This window comes from Scyliorhinus torazame, chromosome 13 (genome assembly GCF_047496885.1).
Source record: "Scyliorhinus torazame isolate Kashiwa2021f chromosome 13, sScyTor2.1, whole genome shotgun sequence".
NCBI classification, from domain to species: Eukaryota; Metazoa; Chordata; class Chondrichthyes; order Carcharhiniformes; family Scyliorhinidae; genus Scyliorhinus; species Scyliorhinus torazame.
In genome coordinates this window covers 20,180,605-20,200,944 of record NC_092719.1, presented here as the reverse complement: position 1 = coordinate 20,200,944, position 20,340 = coordinate 20,180,605, and the positions used below count along the sequence as shown (strand labels likewise).

The 20,340-nt window shown below is 46.8% G+C and overlaps 1 protein-coding gene across 1 annotated transcript in view; it reads left to right on the top strand.

The window, feature by feature from the left end:
* Positions 1–20,340, top strand: part of LOC140387869 (carboxypeptidase A1-like) — a 55,691-nt gene that overhangs the window by 34,471 nt on the left and 880 nt on the right. Inside the window, exons 6-10 of the mRNA XM_072471126.1 lie at positions 460–561; positions 2,146–2,256; positions 11,882–11,972; positions 13,920–14,119; positions 17,325–17,409. Coding sequence (XP_072327227.1) covers positions 460–561; positions 2,146–2,256; positions 11,882–11,972; positions 13,920–14,119; positions 17,325–17,409 — 589 coding nt within the window. The remainder of the gene's footprint in view (positions 1–459; positions 562–2,145; positions 2,257–11,881; positions 11,973–13,919; positions 14,120–17,324; positions 17,410–20,340) is intronic.

The window sequence follows — 20,340 nt, the reverse complement described above, 5'->3', positions numbered from 1 at the left end:
CTGGCCCCACCCCAGCTCACTCCAACCACCATGAACAAAACGAGGATTTTAACATTTATCTCAGCCCTTCTTGCAGAACCACCGATTCAGGAACCTCCAGGGACATACCCTAAGCCGTGTAGCCCAAGAGAAAGCAAAATCGAAATGTGCACCAGGATAAAATAAAGGATTAAAAGATGAGCAAAGCCAGAGCTCGCAAAAACACACCTGCGCTCACATCACGTGACCCCTGGACAAAGACCTGATCAGACCTTGTGTGGAACGCTGCATTCAGCTTTGGTCTCCACACATTTGCTAATGATCATTAACTATTTTTGTTCTGATATATTGTTTTAGACGTGCAGTGCTGTTTAATGATGGTCTGATGCTGTGCTAATATTTAGTAATGCGAGCTCTTTTACAATTTATCCTGACGCAGCAAACTGTTTCTGATCATTTTACTAACCTGCCCTCCTACAGTTCAGCACTGGTGGGGTTAACCGACCGGCCATCTGGATTAATTTTGGCATCCATGCCCGTGAATGGATTAGTCCTGCTACCTCCCTCTGGTTTGCGAATAAGGTAAGGAATGTGTTTGCAGGAATCATGGCAAGGGCTCGGTACTCGCAAATCTAAAAGCACCATTGCTTGACCAGTGACTGCAAAAGCCAGTCCACTGTTAGCCGGCTAGTGGAATTCTGAGCTCACTCCTGCCCCCATCACTCCTGTGTCTCCTACAGATCCTCATCACTCCTGAGATGGGAGCACCACTTATTTGTATCTCCTTGAAGATCCCCCCTGCCCCCCCTCCCCTCCATTGATAGGGTGACCATTGTACTAGTTCCAGTGCATTCCCGTACCAGCTTCCCCGAAAAGGCGCCGGAATGTGGCGACTAGGGGCTTTTCACAGTAACTTCATTTGAAGCCTACTTGTGACAATAAGCAATTTTCATTTTCATTTTATTAGTATGGAATCTTACATACTACCCACCCCCCACCCCACCATCCACTGTGTCCTCAGAGTCATAGAGGTGTACAGCACAGAAAAGGCCCTTCGGCCCATGGTGTCTGTGCTGGTTGTTGGTAACAGTAACACCTAATGTCAGAACCAAGCCACAGAGGCCACATTTCAAACGCTTTCAAACCTCCTTTATTCAGCCACATAATTGGGAATTCCTAGGGAACGCAGCAGTGTAGTGGTATTGTCACTAGACTAGTAATGCACTGGGGACCCAGGTTTGAATCTCACCACAGCAGATGGTGCAATTTGGATGCAGTAAAAAATCTGGAATTAAACCCTAGCCCTAACGATGATCCTGAAAACGATTGTTGTAAAAACCCACCAGGTTCACTAATGTCCTTTGGGGAAGGAAATGCCTCACATGTAGCTCCAGATCCACAGCAGTGTGTTTGACACTGAAATGGCCCGAGCCTAGTTCAGTTCAAGGGCAATTAGGGATGGGCAGCAAATGCCACCCCAGCCATGATTGAATATTAAAAAGCCTTCCAGTTTGTCCTGGATTCTCCTGGAATTAAAGATTAATCTCCTGATTACAGCTGGCAGCAAACCAGGAGTAATAAAAAAAAGTTTTCATTTTCTTTGAAAGACTTTTATTTCTTAGTTATAAAACTATAGGAGAAATTTGACTGGTTGGAGCGATTGCAAACTCCAGGAATACATTCAACCAGAGTTGGCAAGCCAAACCACAAGACACCATTAGCCAAACCACAGCACACCATTAGCCTAACCTCAGAAGAACATCCCAATGACAAAAGTGTGAATTTGAACTGTGCACCTTGATTGGGGTGACAATTGTTTTTGGGGGGGGTAATGTTACTGAACAATGAAGTGTTCAGGATGGGTGCTGTGGGGAAACAAATCAGTCAAGGTTCCTGCTGTTGATTATGTGCCAGTGGTATTCTGCTGGGAAATGCTGATGTACGTTTTCAGGTCAGGGCAGGATCAGACTTGAGTTTGATATCCCAACAGCTGGATTACTTGCTGATATTTACATTTGAAGAATGGCAATTTGGGAAAGGTACCAGAAGAATGGTTTAAGGAGGAAAGAGTAGAAAAGGTAAGGTATGTCAAACGAGGAAAGGATTGTGCATGTGGAAATCATCCAATACTCGATAACACAATGGATTCTTTTGCCTCTTCCCCAGCTTGTCAGTGAATATGGCAAGGATAGTTCTGTGTCTTCACTGCTGAACACGATGGACCTCTACCTGGAGATTGTTACAAACCCCGATGGTTACAGTTTTACCCACACAAATGTAAGTACAACAAATGCAATATCAAAAACTGAGGATGTTAGAAACCTGAAATAAAAACACAAAGGGGGTGGTTTGAGGGGCTGGTTTAGCACAGTGGGGTAAATAGCTGGCTTGTGATGCAGAACAATGGCAGCAGCGCGGGTTCAATTCCCGTACCGGCCTCCCCAAACAGGCGCCGGAATGTGACGACTAGGGGCTTTTCACAATAACTTCATTGAAGCCTACTTGTGACAATAAGCGATTATTATTATTACAAAATGCTGGAAATACTGGTCAAGTCAGACAGCATCTGTGGAGAGAAAAACAGAATTAACATTTCAGGTCAGAACAATCCTATTTCTCAACAGAAAGAGCTTGGGATTGACATTCACATGCTTCAACGGCAACAATGTCACTGTTAGACAATGCAATACTTCTTCAATTATTGTTACCCTCTATGTTCCTGCCTCACTCTGGGGTCACTGTCTGTGTGGAGTTTGCACATTCTCCCCGTGTCTGCGTGGGTTTCACCCCCGCAATTCAAAGATATGCAGGGTAGGTGGATTGGCCAGGCTAAATTGCCCCTTAACTGGAAAAAATAATTGGGGACTCTAAATTTTTTTTTTAATGTTCCTGCCTCAGACTGCATAAGAGAATTTACAATCTGGGCATTCTATATGATGCATACCTTATTTTCAACCCTATATTCTGTCCAACACCAAGACCATCTTCAACCATTTCTGTAACATCTCCCATCTTTGACTGCCCCGCAGTCACTGGACCCCTTATCCATGTCCTTAGTCACCTCTGGACTTGACCACTGCAAAGCCTTCTAGGCCAGCCTCCCGTCCCTCATCTTCCATATGCCGCAGCTCATTCAAAATTCTACCGGCCGACAATCGCTCCCAGTCACCCAACACCTCAAGTTTACGATTCTCATCCTTATGTTTAAATTCCTTCATGACCTTTCCCTTCCTATCTCAGTCAGTCACCTTGGAACGATTTTCTACGATAAAGGCATTAAATAAATGAAAGTTCTTGTTGTGTCAGTACATAGGCTTCCAAGTTAGCTACGGCTTGGGTAACAGCAGCGTTTCCTTCACTCTACTCGGGTCGCAGAATGGCACCAACAGGTGTAGTTCCACTTTCCACGCCAACTATTCCAGGATTCCTTTGAGAGATTCCTTTGGTGCCACCTCACGAGATCAGGGCAGTTTTCGGCTTTGGACCCCCTCCTCATTATGAATTGCAAAGACGTTGTCTTGACCTCTTCTTGTGGAGAATTCCAATGGGCTCTGTCGCTGGGTCAAAATCCCGGAACACCCTCCCTAAGAGCACTGTGGGTGCACCTACACTCAGGGACCGCAACGGTTCAAGAAGGCAGCTCACCACCACCTTCTCTTGGGAAACTAGGGATGGGCACTAAAAATGCTGGTGAAGCCAGCGGTTCCCATTTCCCGTAAAATTTTAAAAAGATCAATAGGCAGAACTCAGCTCGAGTTCTTGTATGGTGTTGGTCGGGTCAGTAACTTCATAGAATCATAGAATCCCTACAGTGCAGAAGGAGGACATTCAGCCCATCGAATCTACACCGACCCGCCGAAAGAGCACCCTACCTAGCGCCCCTCCCTATCCCCGTAATCTCACCTAACCTTTGGCATGGCAAATCCACCTAACCTGCACATCTTTGGACTGTGGGAGGAAAATGGAGCACCCGGAGGAAACCCACTCAGACACAGGGAGAAAGTGCACACTCCACACAGACAGTCACCCAAGGCTGGAATTGAACCAGGCACTGTGAGGCAGCAGTGCTAACCACTGTGCCATAGTGCCACCCCTTGTTACTCCACATATGGCTGCAGTGCAAATGATTAGAGGGCATAATCTCAGACTAAGGGGTCACCCATTTAAGACAGAGATGAGGAGGGATGTCTTCTCTCCCTGCAGGGCAGAAGGACATTTGGCCCATCGAGTCTGCACCAACCCTCCAAAAGAGCACCCTACCTAGACTCACCCACCCTAACCCTGTTCCCCACCTAACCTTTGGACACTAAGGGACAATTAAGCATTGCCAATCCACCGGAGCACCCAGAGGAAACTCACGCAGACACAGGGAGAATGTGCAAACTCCACACAGATAGTCACCCAAGCCCAGGTCCCTGGCGCTGTGAGGCAGCAGTGCTAACCACCGTGCCGCCACTTGTTTGTAACTTTCCACTCTCTCCTCTTTGGGTGTAATTACTATCACTAGTTGTGCCAGAAAGACGCTCCATCAAGTTTCAATAAAGGTACAGACTTTAGTGGAGACTCCCTGTGCATACTCCACATGTGCTCACATGCAGACTGGAGGTAATCAAGCCTGACTCCCAGAAAGCTGTAGAATCCTATGATGGTACCTAAATAAAAAGGAAGAACTTGCATTTCTATAGTGCTTTCCATTAATATCCCAAAGTGATTTACTTCTTGAAGTGTAGTCAGTGTTATAATGTAGGAAACATATCAGCAAATTTGCACACAGGAAGCTCCCACTAATAGCACTGTGGCAATGACCTGATGATCTGTTTTAATGTTGGTTGAGGAATAAATATTAGCATTGACATGGAGGACGCTTGATCTTCGTTGAAATAGCACCATTGGATCTTTTATGTTTATCTAGAATAGCAGACCAGACCTCGGTTTAGACATATCGAAAATACATCAACTCCCTCAGTACTGCACTGCATTGTCATCTAATAGATTGTTGGATAATGTTCAACAATAATGCACAGCAAATACGTTCCTGAATTATATTAGGAGGAAATGAGTAAAAACCTCAAGTGGTTGCCCTGTTGTAATATAAAGTATTGTTCACACATCAGTTGAAACTTGTGCATGTAAAGGGTGTCATTGCCAGGGAATAGGGGAGAGTGGTCACAGAGGAAGGCAATGAAGATAGGAGTTAAAACAGGGATGGTTCTACCCAGAACTTCCATTCGTTGGAAAATTGAAAGAGATGGGCTTGCTTTTCTTGTAAGGGAGGAGGCAATGCCTTAAAGGACATTTTCAAGACTATGAGAACAGATACAATTTCAAGAAAACCAAGTAATTTGAAGTCATTTCTTTTGGTCATCGTCACATTGCTGTGTGGGGGAGTTTGCTGTTTGCAAATCGGCTGCCATATGGTCTACATGACAGAATGTTCTTCGGGGCACCCTGAGGTCACGAGAAGTGCCATGTAGGTGTTCACACCAGATTAGGGTGGCACGGTGGCAGAGTGGTTAGCACTACTGCCTCAGAGCACCAGGGACCCAGGTGCAATTCCGGGCTTGGGTGACTGCGTGGAGTTTGCACGTTCTCCCCGTGTCTGCGTGGGTTTGCTCCGGTTTCCTCTCACAGTCCAAAGATGTGCAGGTTCAGTGGCTTGGCTATGCTAAGCCTCTTAGTGTCCAAAGATTAGGTGGGATTACGGGGATAGGGCAGGATGAGTGGGCCTAGGTAGGGTGCTCTTTCGGAGAGTCGGTGCAGATGGGCCGAAGGGCCTCCTTCTGCACTGTAGGGATTCTATGGTTCTATAATTTATAGGGCACAAAAAGCCAAGGAAACAACTTAAAAAAGAGGAAATGAAGAGTAAAAAGGAAAAGTGGCGGGGCCTTTTCAACCCAAAGGTAATCGTGTGGTTATACATGATAATTTTGACTTGTTGATTGAAGGTGAAACTCCCATGGCCTATGTTGTAGGATGCTAACAAGAGTGAATGGAAAAGGAGAAATAAATTAAATCTAACAGTCCATTTTTGGCACTTAAAGCGTGAGGATTGAAACAGAGATAAAGATTGTAAGTGGCAAGTAGTTTTAAAAGTTGTTTAACTGGGACTTCCGGGTGCGGCGATGACCAGCTGAGTCGCACGTTTCGGCAGCTCCCTGTGAAACGGACTTTTGGGCTCTTGATAGGAGCCCCAACGGCAATTTTGACGGCTAAAAACACTGTGCGGTAAACCAGAAGGGAATCCCCCCTGGATACGGATGGAAAAAGGAGGAGAGAGTGGCCGGATTGCAGTGGATCCTTTAGAACAGCGGCAAGGAAGGCAAGCAAAAACCAAGATGGCGTCGGAAGGTGGCAGTTTAACATGGGGCCCTGAACAACAAGAGTTCTTGAAATGCTGTGTGGAAGAGATCAAAAAGGAAATGAAGAAAGAGCTGTTGGCCCCGATACTACAGGCGATCGAAGGGCTAAAGGAGGAACAAAAGACCCAGGAGCGGGAGCTTCGGGTCGTGAAGGCAAAGGCAGCCGAGAATGAGGACGATATACAGGGCCTGGTGGTGAAGACGGAGACGCAGGAGGCACATCAGAAACGATGTGTGGAAAGGTTGGAGGCACTGGAAAACAACGCAAGGAGGAACAACCTGAGGATTCTTGGTCTTCCTGAAGGTGTGGAGGGAGCGGACGTCGGGGCATATGTGAGCACGATGCTGCACTCGTTAATGGGAGCGGAGGCCCCGGCGGGTCCGTTGGAGGTGGAGGGAGCATACCGAGTGATGGCGCGAGGACCGAGAGCAGGAGAAATTCCCAGAGCCATAGTGGTGAGATTCCTCCGTTTTAAGGATAGAGAAATGGTCCTTAGATGGGCGAAGAAAACTCGGAGCAGTAAATGGGAGAACGCGGTGATCCGCGTTTATCAAGACTGGAGTGCGGAGGTGGCGAGAAGGAGGGCGAGCTTTAATCGGGCCAAGGCGGTGCTTCATAAAAGGAAGATAAAATTTGGAATGCTGCAACCGGCAAGACTGTGGGTCACATATCGAGGGAGGCACCACTACTTTGAGACGGCGGATGAAGCGTGGACTTTTATTGTGGAAGAAAAACTGGAATGAGCGGGTTATTAAAAAGAACGTTCGAACAAAGTGGTGGGGCGAATGTGGGGGGCAAAGAGGGGTTTTATGTACTAATCCTGCGATGTGGTAACTTTTCTCTCTCCCACAGGTGGTGATGGGGGGAGGAGGGGAGGTGGAGGAGATGGGGCGTTGGCCATTGGGGGCGGGGCCAAGGGAGAAGCACGGGCTTGGTTCCCGCGCTATGATAATCATGGCGGGAATAGAGAAGCAGGAAGGAGGGGGCGTCGCATGGTGCGAGCCGAGGTCACGGGGGGAAGCCGAGGTCAGCCAGAGTTTGCTGACTTCTGGGAGCAACATGGGGGGAGTAATTACGCCAGCGGGGGATCTAGCGGGGGGGGTGGGAGGGGGGAATTACTGGGTTGCTGCTGCTGGGGAGAGGGGGGAGCTGGTATGGGAGAGGATGGGCGGGGGGGGCACCGCCTGGGGGAGATACAGCTGCGTGGGAACCGGGTGAGGAGCTGGAAAAAGGCTAATCGACAAGGGGGGGGGGGGGGGGGGGTAGGAAGCCCCCCAACTCGGCTGATCACGTGGAACGTGAGAGGGCTGAACGGGCCGATAAAGAGGGCACGGGTACTCGCACACCTTAAGAAACTTAAGGCAGATGTGGTTATGTTACAGGAAACGCACCTGAAACTGATAGACCAGGTTAGGCTACGCAAAGGATGGGTGGGGCAGGTGTTCCATTCGGGGCTAGATGCGAAAAACAGGGGGGTGGCTATATTAGTGGGGAAGCGGGTAATGTTCGAGGCAAAGACTATAGTGGCGGATAACGGGGGCAGATACGTGATGGTGAGTGGCAAACTACAGGGGGAGACGGTGGTTTTGGTAAACGTATATGCCCCGAACTGGGATGATGCCAACTTTATGAGGCGGATGCTAGGACGCATTCCGGACCTAGAGATGGGAAAGCTGATAATGGGGGGAGATTTTAATACGGTGTTGCAACCAGGGCTGGATAGGTCGAAGTCCAGGACTGGAAGGAGGCCGGCAGCAGCCAAGGTACTTAAAGATTTTATGGAGCAGATGGGAGGTGTAGACCCGTGGAGATTTAGCAGACCTAGGAGTAAGGAGTTCTCGTTTTTCTCCTATGTCCATAAAGTCTACTCGCGAATAGACTTTTTTGTGCTGGGTAGGGCATTGATCCCGAAGGTGAGGGGAACGGAGTATACGGCTATAGCCATTTCGGATCACGCTCCACACTGGGTGGACTTGGAGATAGGGGAGGAAACAGGAGGGCGCCCACCCTGGAGAATGGACATGGGACTAATGGCAGATGAGGGGGTGTGTCTAAGGGTGAGGGGGTGCATTGAAAAGTACTTGGAACTCAATGATAATGGGGAGGTCCAGGTGGGAGTGGTCTGGGAGGCGTTGAAGGCGGTGGTTAGAGGGGAGCTGATATCAATAAGGGCACATAAAGGGAAGCAGGAGAGTAAGCAACGGGAGCGGTTGCTGCAAGAACTTTTGAGGGTGGACAGACAATATGCGGAAGCACCGGAGGAGGGACTGTACAGGGAAAGGCAAAGGCTACATGTAGAATTTGACTTGCTGACTACAGACACTGCAGAGGCACAATGGAGGAAGGCACAGGGTGTACAGTACGAATATGGGGAGAAGGCGAGCAGGTTGCTGGCACACCAATTGAGGAAAAGGGGAGCAGCGAGGGAAATAGGGGGAGTGAGGGATGAGGAAGGAGAGATGGAGCGGGGAGCGGAGAGAGTGAATGGAGTGTTCAAGACATTTTATAAAAAATTATATGAAGCTCAACCCCCGGATGGGAGGGAGAGAATGATGGGCTTCTTGGATCGGCTGGAATTTCCCAAGGTGGAAGAGCAGGAAAGGGTGGGACTGGGAGCACAGATCGAGGTAGAAGAAGTGGTGAAAGGAATTAGGAGCATGCAGGCGGGAAAGGCCCCGGGACCGGATGGATTCCCAGTCGAATTCTATAGAAAATATGTGGACTTGCTCGCCCCGGTACTGACGAGGACCTTTAATGAGGCAAAGGAAAGGGGACAACTGCCCCCGACTATGTCTGAAGCAACGATATCGCTTCTCTTAAAGAAGGAAAAGGACCCGCTACAATGCGGGTCCTATAGACCTATTTCCCTCCTAAATGTAGATGCCAAGGTCCTGGCCAAGGTAATGGCAATGAGAATAGAGGAATGTGTCCCGGGGGTGGTCCACGAGGACCAAACTGGGTTTGTGAAGGAGAGACAGCTGAACACGAATATACGGAGGTTGTTAGGGGTAGTGATGATGGCCCCACCAGAGGGAGAAACGGAGATAGTAGTGGCGATGGATGCCGAGAAAGCATTTGATAGAGTGGAGTGGGATTATTTGTGGGAGGTGTTGAGGAGATTTGGTTTTGGAGAGGGGTATGTTAGATGGGTGCAGCTGTTGTATAGGGCCCCAGTGGCGAGCGTGGTCACGAATGGACGGGGATCTGCATATTTTCGGCTCCATAGAGGGACAAGGCAGGGATGCCCTCTGTCCCCATTATTGTTTGCACTGGCGATTGAGCCCCTGGCGATAGCGTTGAGGGGTTCCAAGAAGTGGAGGGGAGTACTTAGGGGAGGAGAAGAGCACCGGGTATCTTTGTATGCGGACGATTTGCTACTATACGTGGCGGACCTGGCGGAGGGGATGCCAGAAATAATGCGGATACTTGGGGAGTTTGGGGATTTTTCAGGGTATAAATTGAACATGGGGAAAAGTGAGTTGTTTGTGGTGCATCCAGGGGAGCAGAGTAGAGAAATAGAGGACCTACCGTTGAGGAAGGTAACAAGGGACTTTCGTTACCTGGGAATCCAGATAGCTAAGAATTGGGGCACATTGCATAGGTTAAATTTAACGCGGTTGGTGGAACAGATGGAGGAGGATTTCAAGAGATGGGATGTGGTATCCCTGTCAATGGCAGGGAGGGTGCAGGCGGTTAAGATGGTGGTCCTCCCGAGATTCCTCTTTGTGTTTCAGTGCCTCCCGGTGGTGATCACGAAGGTTTTTTTTAAAAGGACTGAAAAGAGCATCATGGGTTTTGTGTGGGCCGGGAAGACCCCGAGAGTGAGGAAGGGATTCTTACAGCGTAGCTGGGATAGGGGGGGGCTGGCACTTCCGAGCCTAAGTGAGTATTATTGGGCCGCTAATATTTCAATGGTGAGTAAGTGGATGGGAGAGGAGGAGGGAGCGGCGTGGAAGAGATTATAGAGGGCGTCCTGTAGGGGGACTAGCCTACAGGCTATGGTGACAGCCCCATTGCCGTTCTCACCGAGGAACTACACCACAAGCCCGGTGGTGGTGGCTACACTGAAGATTTGGGGACAGTGGAGACGGCATAGGGGAAAGACTGGAGCCTTGGGGGGGGTCCCCGATAAGAAACAACCATAGGTTTGCCCCGGGGGGAATGGATGGGGGATATGGAATGTGGCAAAGAGCAGGAATAACGCAACTGAAAGATCTGTTTGTGGATGGGAAGTTCGCGAGTCTGGGAGCGCTGACCGAGAAATATGGGTTGCCCCAAGGGAATGCATTCAGGTATATGCAACTGAGGGCTTTTGCGAGGCAACAGGTGAGGGAATTCCCGCAGCTCCCGACACAAGAGGTGCAGGACAGAGTGATCTCAAAGACATGGGTGGGGGATGGTAAGGTGTCAGATATATATAGGGAAATGAGGGACGAAGGGGAGACTATGGTAGATGAACTAAAAGGGAAATGGGAAGAAGAGCTGGGGGAGGAGATCGAGGAGGGGCTGTGGGCAGATGCCCTAAGCAGGGTAAACTCGTCATCCTCGTGTGCCAGGCTAAGCCTGATTCAGTTTAAGGTATTACACAGGGCACATATGACTGGAGCACGGCTCAGTAAATTTTTTGGGGTGGAGGATAGGTGTGCGAGGTGCTCGAGAAGCCCAGCGAATCATACACATATGTTTTGGTCAAGCCCGGCACTACAGGGGTTTTGGATGGGGGTGACAAAGGTGCTTTCAAAAGTAGTAGGAGTCCGGGTCGAACCAAGCTGGGGGTTGGCTATATTTGGGGTTGCACAAGAGCCGGGAGTGCAGGAGGCGAGAGAGGCCGATGTTTTGGCCTTTGCGTCCCTAGTAGCCCGGCGCAGGATATTGCTAATGTGGAAAGAAGCCAAGCCCCCGGGGGTGGAGACCTGGATAAATGACATGGCGGGGTTTATAATGCTAGAGCGGATTAAGTTCGTCCTAAGGGGGTCGGCTCAAGGGTTCACCAGGCGGTGGCAACCGTTCGTCGAATACCTCGCAGAAAGATAGACGGAATGGGAAAAAGAAGGCAGCAGCAGCAGCCCAGGATCGGGGGGGGGGGGGGGGGGGGGGGGGGAGGAGGAACCAGAAGGACTCTCAGGGTTGTTAATATATACTGTATAGTATGTATAGGTCGTTGCTACAGATAATTATATATTGGACTGTTAAATTATATTTTTGGAGAGTGTTACTTGTGACAAGGCAGTTGCCAATTAGGGCTCGTTTTCATTTTTGTTATTTATTATTTATTCATTTTTTGTTTATAAAATAGGTCATTGTTATTTGTGTTGTTATAATATTGTGTAAAGGATGCACAATGTACTGTGTTGGTTGACCAAAAATTTTCAATAAAATATTTAATTAAAAAAAAAAAGTTGTTTAACTGTAGTTCCAGACGGTAAAAGGATTACCGAGCATAGTGAGAAGGGGGGATTGATAAATGTGTCTGGGGCAGTTTGATGGATTTTAAAACTTTTCCTCGGCCCCTCCAGTGATTATGGTTCTATTGTGTTTTCAGAACCGCATGTGGCGCAAGACAAGGTCAAATCACGCTGGCACGTCATGTAAGGGTGTTGACCCAAACAGGAATTTTGATGCCAATTTTGGAGGTAGGAATACACCACGTGCTGAAGTGAATATGTATTATCAAAGTACAAGCCCAGCCCAGTTAACCCCAGACATGCATTGCCTGGTGAAGAAGTACTGTTCATAAGGTTCTTCAGAAAAGTAATTAGGAAAAAATTTCCATTAGCCCTTGTGTGAAAATATTATTCCTGAATTCACTCCTGAAAGGCTATGCTTGAATTTTAAGGTTATACCTGGACTCCCCCACCAGAGGAAATATTTATTTAAGTGTATTCTTTCATGGCATGTGGGCATCGTCGGCGGGCCAGCATCTGTTGCCAGTTCCCAAATGCCCTTGAATTGAATGGCTTGCAGAGGTTGTGATATGTGCCTGCATGCCATTTTAATGTAAAGGTGCTTGGCAGAACAAGGGTTAATGTAATGAGTCACATGGTAAGAAACCCTGAGAGAACATCTGAAAACGGAACTGTAAGTAAGCAGCCTATCCGCATGGAACATCTCCAATGCATAGCCATACGTTTGATCTGTGAATAGTTACAGACTAGCAATAAATGGTTCATGTTTAAATATACAAATCTCAGGCCTTCATCAGTGAGAAACATCTAAAAGAACCCATAATGCAACATACAACAGCAGTAAACAGCACCCCATAAATACAACAGCAGGAGGGCAGCTAAGAGTCATGGAGTCATATGTAGGCCAGACTGGATAAGGATGACAGATTTCTGTACCCCAAATGGGTTGTGCCTCTATCCCAGAGGGCTGTGGATGTTCCATTGTTGAATACATTTAACGCTGGGACAGCAGATATTTGGCCTCTTGGGGAAAATTGAGTTAAAGCCCAAGATTAGCTGTGACATGGCAAAATAGGCTCAATGGGTCATGTGGTATCTCCCCTCCTCATATTTCCTTCCTAAAGAATATTGATATGAGCCAGATGGATTTTTATGACTATCAATGTTAACTTTATGGTCACCATTACTGAGACTAGATTTATATTCCAGATTTTATTAATTGAATTTGAATTACATCATCTCCTCTGGTGGGGTTTGAACCTGTGTTTTGAGAGCATTAGCCTGGGCCTTTGGATCATAAAGCCAATGATATTCCACTACACCACCATCTCTCTATCCACTTTATTAAATTTCTTTATCATATCAGGGACCTGGGTTCGATTACGGCCTTGTCTGACTGTCTATGTGGAGTTTGCATGTTCTCCCCGTGTCTGTGTGGGTTTCCTCCGGATGCTCGTGTCTCCTCCCACAGTCCAAAGATATGCAGGCTATGTGGATTGGCTATGCTAAATTGCCGCTTAAGTGTCCAAAAGGTTAGGTGGGGTATGGGGATAGGATCGGGGAATGGGCCTAGGGTGCTCTTTCAGAGGGTCAGTGCAGACTGATGGGTCGATTGGCCTCCTTCTAAACTGGAGGGATTTTATGACTCTATTATATTAAAGACTTCTATTGACCCCATAATCTTTTAAATGAAAGCGAATACAAACCAGGCTCATCCAAATTTGTCCTGATAATTTAACCCTTTAAGCTCTGTCATTCTCTCAAATCTGGCATAGCACCCTCTCGTCCCTCGTCAAGGCCAATGTGTCTTGAGACTCAAAACTGAACACAATAGTCCAGAGGTAGGATTTTCTGGATCTGACTCTCACCTGTACTGGACTACCCGAATGCAGGAGGTGAGAGAAGCCAGGCAGGTCAGAATATATACCTCTGCAGAGGAATCGGCACATGTTTCCTCCATATGAATGAATGAAATTCAGGTGGGCTCTTTAAAAGATATGCTTCCCACTTGTCTGATTTCCCAATATTGCCCCTGGCCTTTTGCTATTTGCTAAATCGGAATTGTAGAATGTGTGCCTAAATGTGATGAGGACAACCTCCATTTCAACACATGTGTGCCCTTTAAATAAAAATGCATGAAGCCATCAAATCTTATATGTTGCTTTTGATTAACAGGACCCGGTGCCAGTGGCAATGCTTGTTCGTCAACATACTATGGACCTTACGTCAATTCTGAGAAGGAAGTCAAAGCCATAGTTGACTTTGTCACAAATCATGGAAATTTCAAATCCTTCATTGATGTTCATAGCTATTCCCAGCTCTTAATGTTTCCTTATGGTTACACCTCAACTAAGCCAAAGGACTATAATGAGCTGGTAAGTCAGACTTTCTTCTACTTCAACATGTGTTGTAACAGGGCTCAAGGGCCCAGTAGGAAAAATCACTTTGCCATTGTACTGCCCAATGTAATTGAAATGTAATTACTGGTGTCCCATTTTAAGGTATACAAGACCAGTATATTTTGCCACTTTTACTGTTATTTTTCTTCTGGGTTATCAACTACACATTTAACTCTAGTCCTCCATCAACTTGTTGCTCCATATGCCTCTGGATTGGGCCATTCAGTCCCTTTCTCACTTTCTATTGAAAGACAAGACGGATGATAGAATTGTCATCATTCCCATACAACAGGTAATTCACAGAACTACTGACGTCAGATGGACAGACAAGAGTTACATGTTGCACTGTGGTTAGCACAGCTGCCTCACACTGCTGGGGACCCAGGTTCAATTCCAGCCTTAGGTGACTGTCTGTGAGGAGTTTGCACATTCTCCCCATGTCTGCGTGGGTTTCCTCCGGGTGCTCTGGTTTCCTCTCAGAGTGCAAAGATGTGCAGGTTAGGTGGATTGGCCATGCTAAATTGCCCTTTAACGTCCAAAAGTTAGGAGGGGTTACAGGAAGTGGGCCTGGGTGGGGTACTCTTTCAGAGGGTCGGTGCTGATGCGATGGGCCGAATTGCCCCCTTCTGCATTGTAGGGATTTTATGGTTAGATGATTCTACGAACGCAAATTCAGAGTAGGGAGATGATGGTTGACACACTCAAAGAGTCTTTTGAAACACTACAGTAGGGGGCGCACGTGGGTACTGTACGGTACTCAGAAAGCTCTTGACAAAGTTACACATTATGAATTAATGATTAATGTACAGAAGCGGATATGAGGAAGTAAATATCGTGCTGAAGAGGGCAGCACGGTGGCGCAATGGGTTAACACTGCGGCCTCACGGCGCCGAGGTCTCAGGTTAGATCGCGGCTCTGGGTCACTGTCCGTGTGGAGTTTGCACATTCTCCCCTGTTTGTGTGGGTTTCGCCCCACATCCCAAAAATGTGCAAGTTAGGTGGATTGGCCACGCTAAATTGCCCCAAAATTGGAAAAAATGAATTGGGTACTCTAAATTTATCTTAAAAAAAATATTGTGCTGAATAGAAAATTGGCTTAAAAGAAAGAAGCTTGGGTAGTCATCTTTCTTTAGAGTGAAGCTTTAGAGAATAATCGTCAGCAAATGCTCCAAGTTTGCAAAATAAGAAGGGCAAATAATGAGAACTAAAGTAATCAGATTCAAAAAAACATTTAGGGTGCGAACTTCCTGCCACGCTGTGCTGGAAAAGCATCTCGCTGTGGTGCCATGTGGCTGGTGAAAGCTGGGAGACCCTGCTCCCGGGATCCTCCAGGTTCGCATCGCCTTGTGAGATTCAACGTAATCTCACAATGGGCAGGATCACTTTTTGGCAAATCTGCACATTACAGCGAGGCAATATGCCTTACTCTAATGTGCAGATTTCCAAGGTACCGGAGACTTTGGGATTCAATCCTTTCTCCTCAGAGACCTCGGGCGAGCGCTGTTCAGCACTGCTCCCCACAAATGGGGCCAGATGGAAAGGCACTCTTGGGGTCTCCAAGGGGATTGGATGCCCTCAGCTGCATGCCCTTTGGGCAGGGTGATGCCCTGGCACTGCTGGTACCATCTCGGTACCCTGGCTGTGGCAGCCTGGCACCTTGGCAGTGTCACCTGGTTGCCATCCAGGCACTGCCAAAGTTCCCAGGTGATGCTGGCAGGGGCACTGCCATGGTTCCAGGTTGGCACTGCCAAGCCAGCATTTTTTGCACGCGCGCGATTGGACTGTGTTGCCCACTACGTGTGTTAGAGAATGCGGGGAAGTGCAGGGGGAGAGGCAGGGGAGGAGACCCTCCCATATTACATTTGGGCTGGGGGGAGGTTGGTGATTTTATTTGTGTGCCTCGGAGATTATTTAAAAATGGCGTCCCGACCTCTCACTACAACGGGTAGTTCCGGCGAGTGGAGCTCCCCGATGTAAAAATCGGGGCTGTGTGTGGCCTCAGCCATGCGTTCCCCATTCAGGCTCCTTATTCAACATGTGTGACGTTGAATAGCCACATGTTTCTCAGCACTGTGAGTGCCAGGAAACACGCGGCTAAATGCGCTCTCTAGGGGACTTTGTTCTCTTTTAGGAAGATCGTGCCCTTAGGCTTTTAAATCATGGGGCCAACAGATAGCAGATAGATTTCAATGTGGGTAAGCGAGAGGAAATTAACAAAATAAGGGATGTGTAATTGTATTCTGGTCAGGAGAGAGATTCATTGGTTGTTGTTAAATTTATAATCAGAATGTTTTTTAAAATGGTGATCAAAGTATAGCTTCCAACTAATTTTACAATAGGAACATACAGACAAGGAGCAGGCCATTCGGCCCATTGATCCTGCTTCGCCATTTAATAAGATCATGGCAGATCTGATGGTAACCTCAAATCTGCGTTTCTTCGAAACCACCTATCCACCTCTTCCTTAAAAATATTCAAAGATAGGGCGGCATGATGGCGCAGTGGCTAGCACTGGTGCCTTACAACGCTGAGGTCCTAGGTTCGATCCCAGCTCCGGGCCACTGTCAGTGTGGAGTTTGCACATTCTCCCCGTGTCTGCATGGGTTTCACCCCCACAACCCAAAGATGTGGATGGTAGGAGGGTTGGCCCCTTAAATGGAAAAAAAGAATTGGGTACTTTACATTTTAAATATATATATATTCAAAGACTCTGCTACCACCGTCTTTTCAGGAAGGGAGTAACAAAGACTCCCGACCCTCAGAGAGAAATGTTTTTGTCACATCTCCATTTTAAATGGGCGACCCCTTTATGCACAGAGAGCAGGAGAGGTCACATTAACCACAGGGATATTATTACCATTGAAAGGGTACAGAGGCAATCAACAAACCTTTCAGGTATTAAGTTTGGGGAACATTTGGCTTATTTTCTTTGGAAAAGAGATTTCAACATTAAGTTTTCAGTTATATAAACTATGTTAAAGGCATCAGGGGACACAAATTAGGAAGTTAGATGAAGCCTTTCCCATCCAAATGGAAAATGGGTTTCATGAACATGGTCAGAAGGTGGCTAACTGCGATTGGCCTCTAAATAAGGAACATGATTATTGACTTGCCCGCTCTAAAAATTACTGTGTTCTTATGTCTTTATCTAGTTGATCTTAAAAATGTCCTTTTCCTGCAGATGGAACTCAGCAAGAAATCCATTACTGCTTTGGCATCAGTACATGGAACCAAGTACAGATATGGACCCATCCTCACCACCATCTGTAAGTCTTTACACACAGTGAAGAACAATGCAATTACATTCAAAATGATTTTGATCCCACATAAACCTTGTACTGAACTTCCTACTAATGTTTGATTCTGATCCTGCACATTGCTATGATTCTGAAGGCTTGGGTAAGTACCTGGTTAAAGGTTAGATAGATATGTTGAGGAGATATGAAGAATACTAATTCTTGATGCTGGAGTCAGCCATCATGGTCCTTTCTACCCCTGCACACTATACTGAAACAGCATAGCCTCATACCGCTGGTAGTGGAGTTACCGATGAGGTGGAGAATCCAGCGTTGCGAAGAAAACAGGATCAGTGGCGGGTGCCAATCCGTTTCCAATGCTCCAGCCCGCGGCTTGCATCGGGATTGAGGTTTGTACCCTGAGCGAACAGGCAGGTCACCATATTCTCCAGGCCTGCGTGATTCTATGGTCTTCTGTGCCAGGAATCACCTGGGCGAGAATTACTACTGGTCCTGACAAGTGTGTCCCTGACATGGTGGACCTCGTAATGAGCCAAAGGGTTAACTTTTTAAGGTAGTTGCCCCCAAAGTCCATCCGATGACCACCCTCCCCCGCAATACAAGACCTGCCCACCCCAACTGGTGCCTCCACTACCCCCAACAAAGACCTCCAAAATAAAGACACCTCACAGAGACCCCCTAAATATGGAAAATCCTCAGGAACCCCCTAAATAAAGAGACCCCCTAAATGTGGAAGCCTCACCAGAGACCCCCTGAATAAAGAGACATACGACCGGCCCCCACAAGAGAGATCCCCTCTGTCTGGAAGCTGGAGACAAAAAAAAATCACTGCTTTAACACTCTCCTGGGCAATACACCTGCTGGCTCAGACATAGGAAGCACCCCCCATTAATTCCTGCACAGAAAAAAAGTCCGCTGAGTTTAAAACCCCTCAGATTTATCTGCAAGCCATTCATGATTTTACTAGGCTGTGATTGGCAACTTCCACATACCCTAGCTGTCAGCATTGCTCCATTCACCTTCCTTCACAGTTGAGTAAATCTGACGTGGTCTAACCGGAATGTTTGTAAACATCAAGCTTTGATTGACAGCTCCTGGACCACTTCAAACAGGGTTAAGTGCTGAGAGTTTCTAGTTGACCAGTTTAAAATCACTCAACCCTGAAGGGAAGTGATTAGAAACCTAAAGATTCACTGACCCGATTGCCTCTTTGACCAGGTTGACTTTTGATGCTTGGGTAAACTTTGCAAGACCCTGTCTGGGCTTTGAACCTATGGTTCCCAAAACTGTCCACCACTGGGGTTTTCCTCTCATCATGCACTGGTTTGTTGTAAAGTAATTGGTTAGAGATTGTGATTAGTCAGCAACTTCATTACTGTTATATCATATAACTACCAGGATGGTAAAAGCAAATGAGGTGGACCTTGGATTTGTTTTTGTTGTCTGGCAAATCCTATGTTTCTGTAATAAAATCACAAGTTGTTTATGGTTGGAAAAGATAAACATTAACTCATTCATGCAATATTCTAGTTGGCACAATTTAAAGGTACACCAAAGAATTGGGGAGCAACAAGACTGAGGAAAGATAAAGAAGGTTAAGGTCTTCAAGCTGGAGTTAAAGGGTGATTTCAAGTTTATAAAAATGGCAGATAATATGAACTCAGAAAATGCCTTCAGGGTAAGTCAGGCCACAGAGGATAAACAGACCCTAATAAATATATTCATTATTCAAAAGGATGATAAATGTTTGGAATGATCAACCAGGGGAGGCCATTAGTTTCCATGCCCCGGGAGAATACGGCACAGACATAGTCAAATGAGCCTAATGCTCTGAAATGTTGCTTTGAATGTAAACAGCTTTATAGATATACAAGTTATGCTTTCAGTGTATTTTGTAAACAAACTTAAAAAAAATATTTCCAGGTCCCATCACTGCCAGAAACTTGACAGTCAATTCTCCAACATAGCTTAATGAAAGTTTAAAAATAGGCAGCAGACTCGGGAGGTGACACAATGTCACCATTGTGTCAACGATCAAGTCATTGTTAAAATGACACAATCCATTTTATCATTTCTGCTTTTTATACTTAAAAGTTCCAATTCAACATTTAGAACTAAATACTCTTCTTGATGATGGTATATTGTTTGCGATTCTTTTTAGAATTCCAGGCAGGTATAAGTGTCATCTGAACTTGAATTAAAGGCAGTTTTCAAGTGATAGCTGTATGTGTGTTTTTTCTTTGAGGCCATCCAAAATCCTCTGTACTTTTCCCCTGAAAATTCCAGCAGGACTACCAGCCTTATATAGCCCAAAGGGTAGGTGGACAAAACGCTCAGATCTGGCTGTGTTCTAATTGAAATGGATTATTGCCAGGCTAAGCAAAGAGGCAATAATCCTCCCTACTGAGTAATTGGAATGTTTTACAAATCCACCAAAGGAATCATAGAATCCCTACAGTGCAGAAGGCGGCCATTTGGCCCGTCAACGATCCACTCTGCCCTATACCCGCAACCTAACTTGCACATCCCTGGACACTATGGAGGAATTCAGCATGGCCAAACCACTTAACCTGTACATTTTTGGATTGTGGGATGAAACCGGAGGAAACCCACGCAGACACAGGGAAAATGTGCAAACTCCACACGGACAGTGACCCAAGTCAGAAATTGAACCCAGATTCCTGGTGCTGTGAGGCAGCTAACCACAGTGCCAGTGCTGTCCTCAATCAATGGAAGTGATTGGCACTGATCAATCTGACGGGGGGGGCGGGGGGGGGTGGGGGGTGGAAGAAAACGTCTAAATGCCCATGTCTGAAGGAATAGTTTTTGATACTGATGGACATTGGGCAGGTGAACAAAAACAGACCATCAGAAAACTTAACACTGCCAACATGCTGACTGGAAAAATCTTTTTTAAATTCCTTTAATAAATTGAAAGCA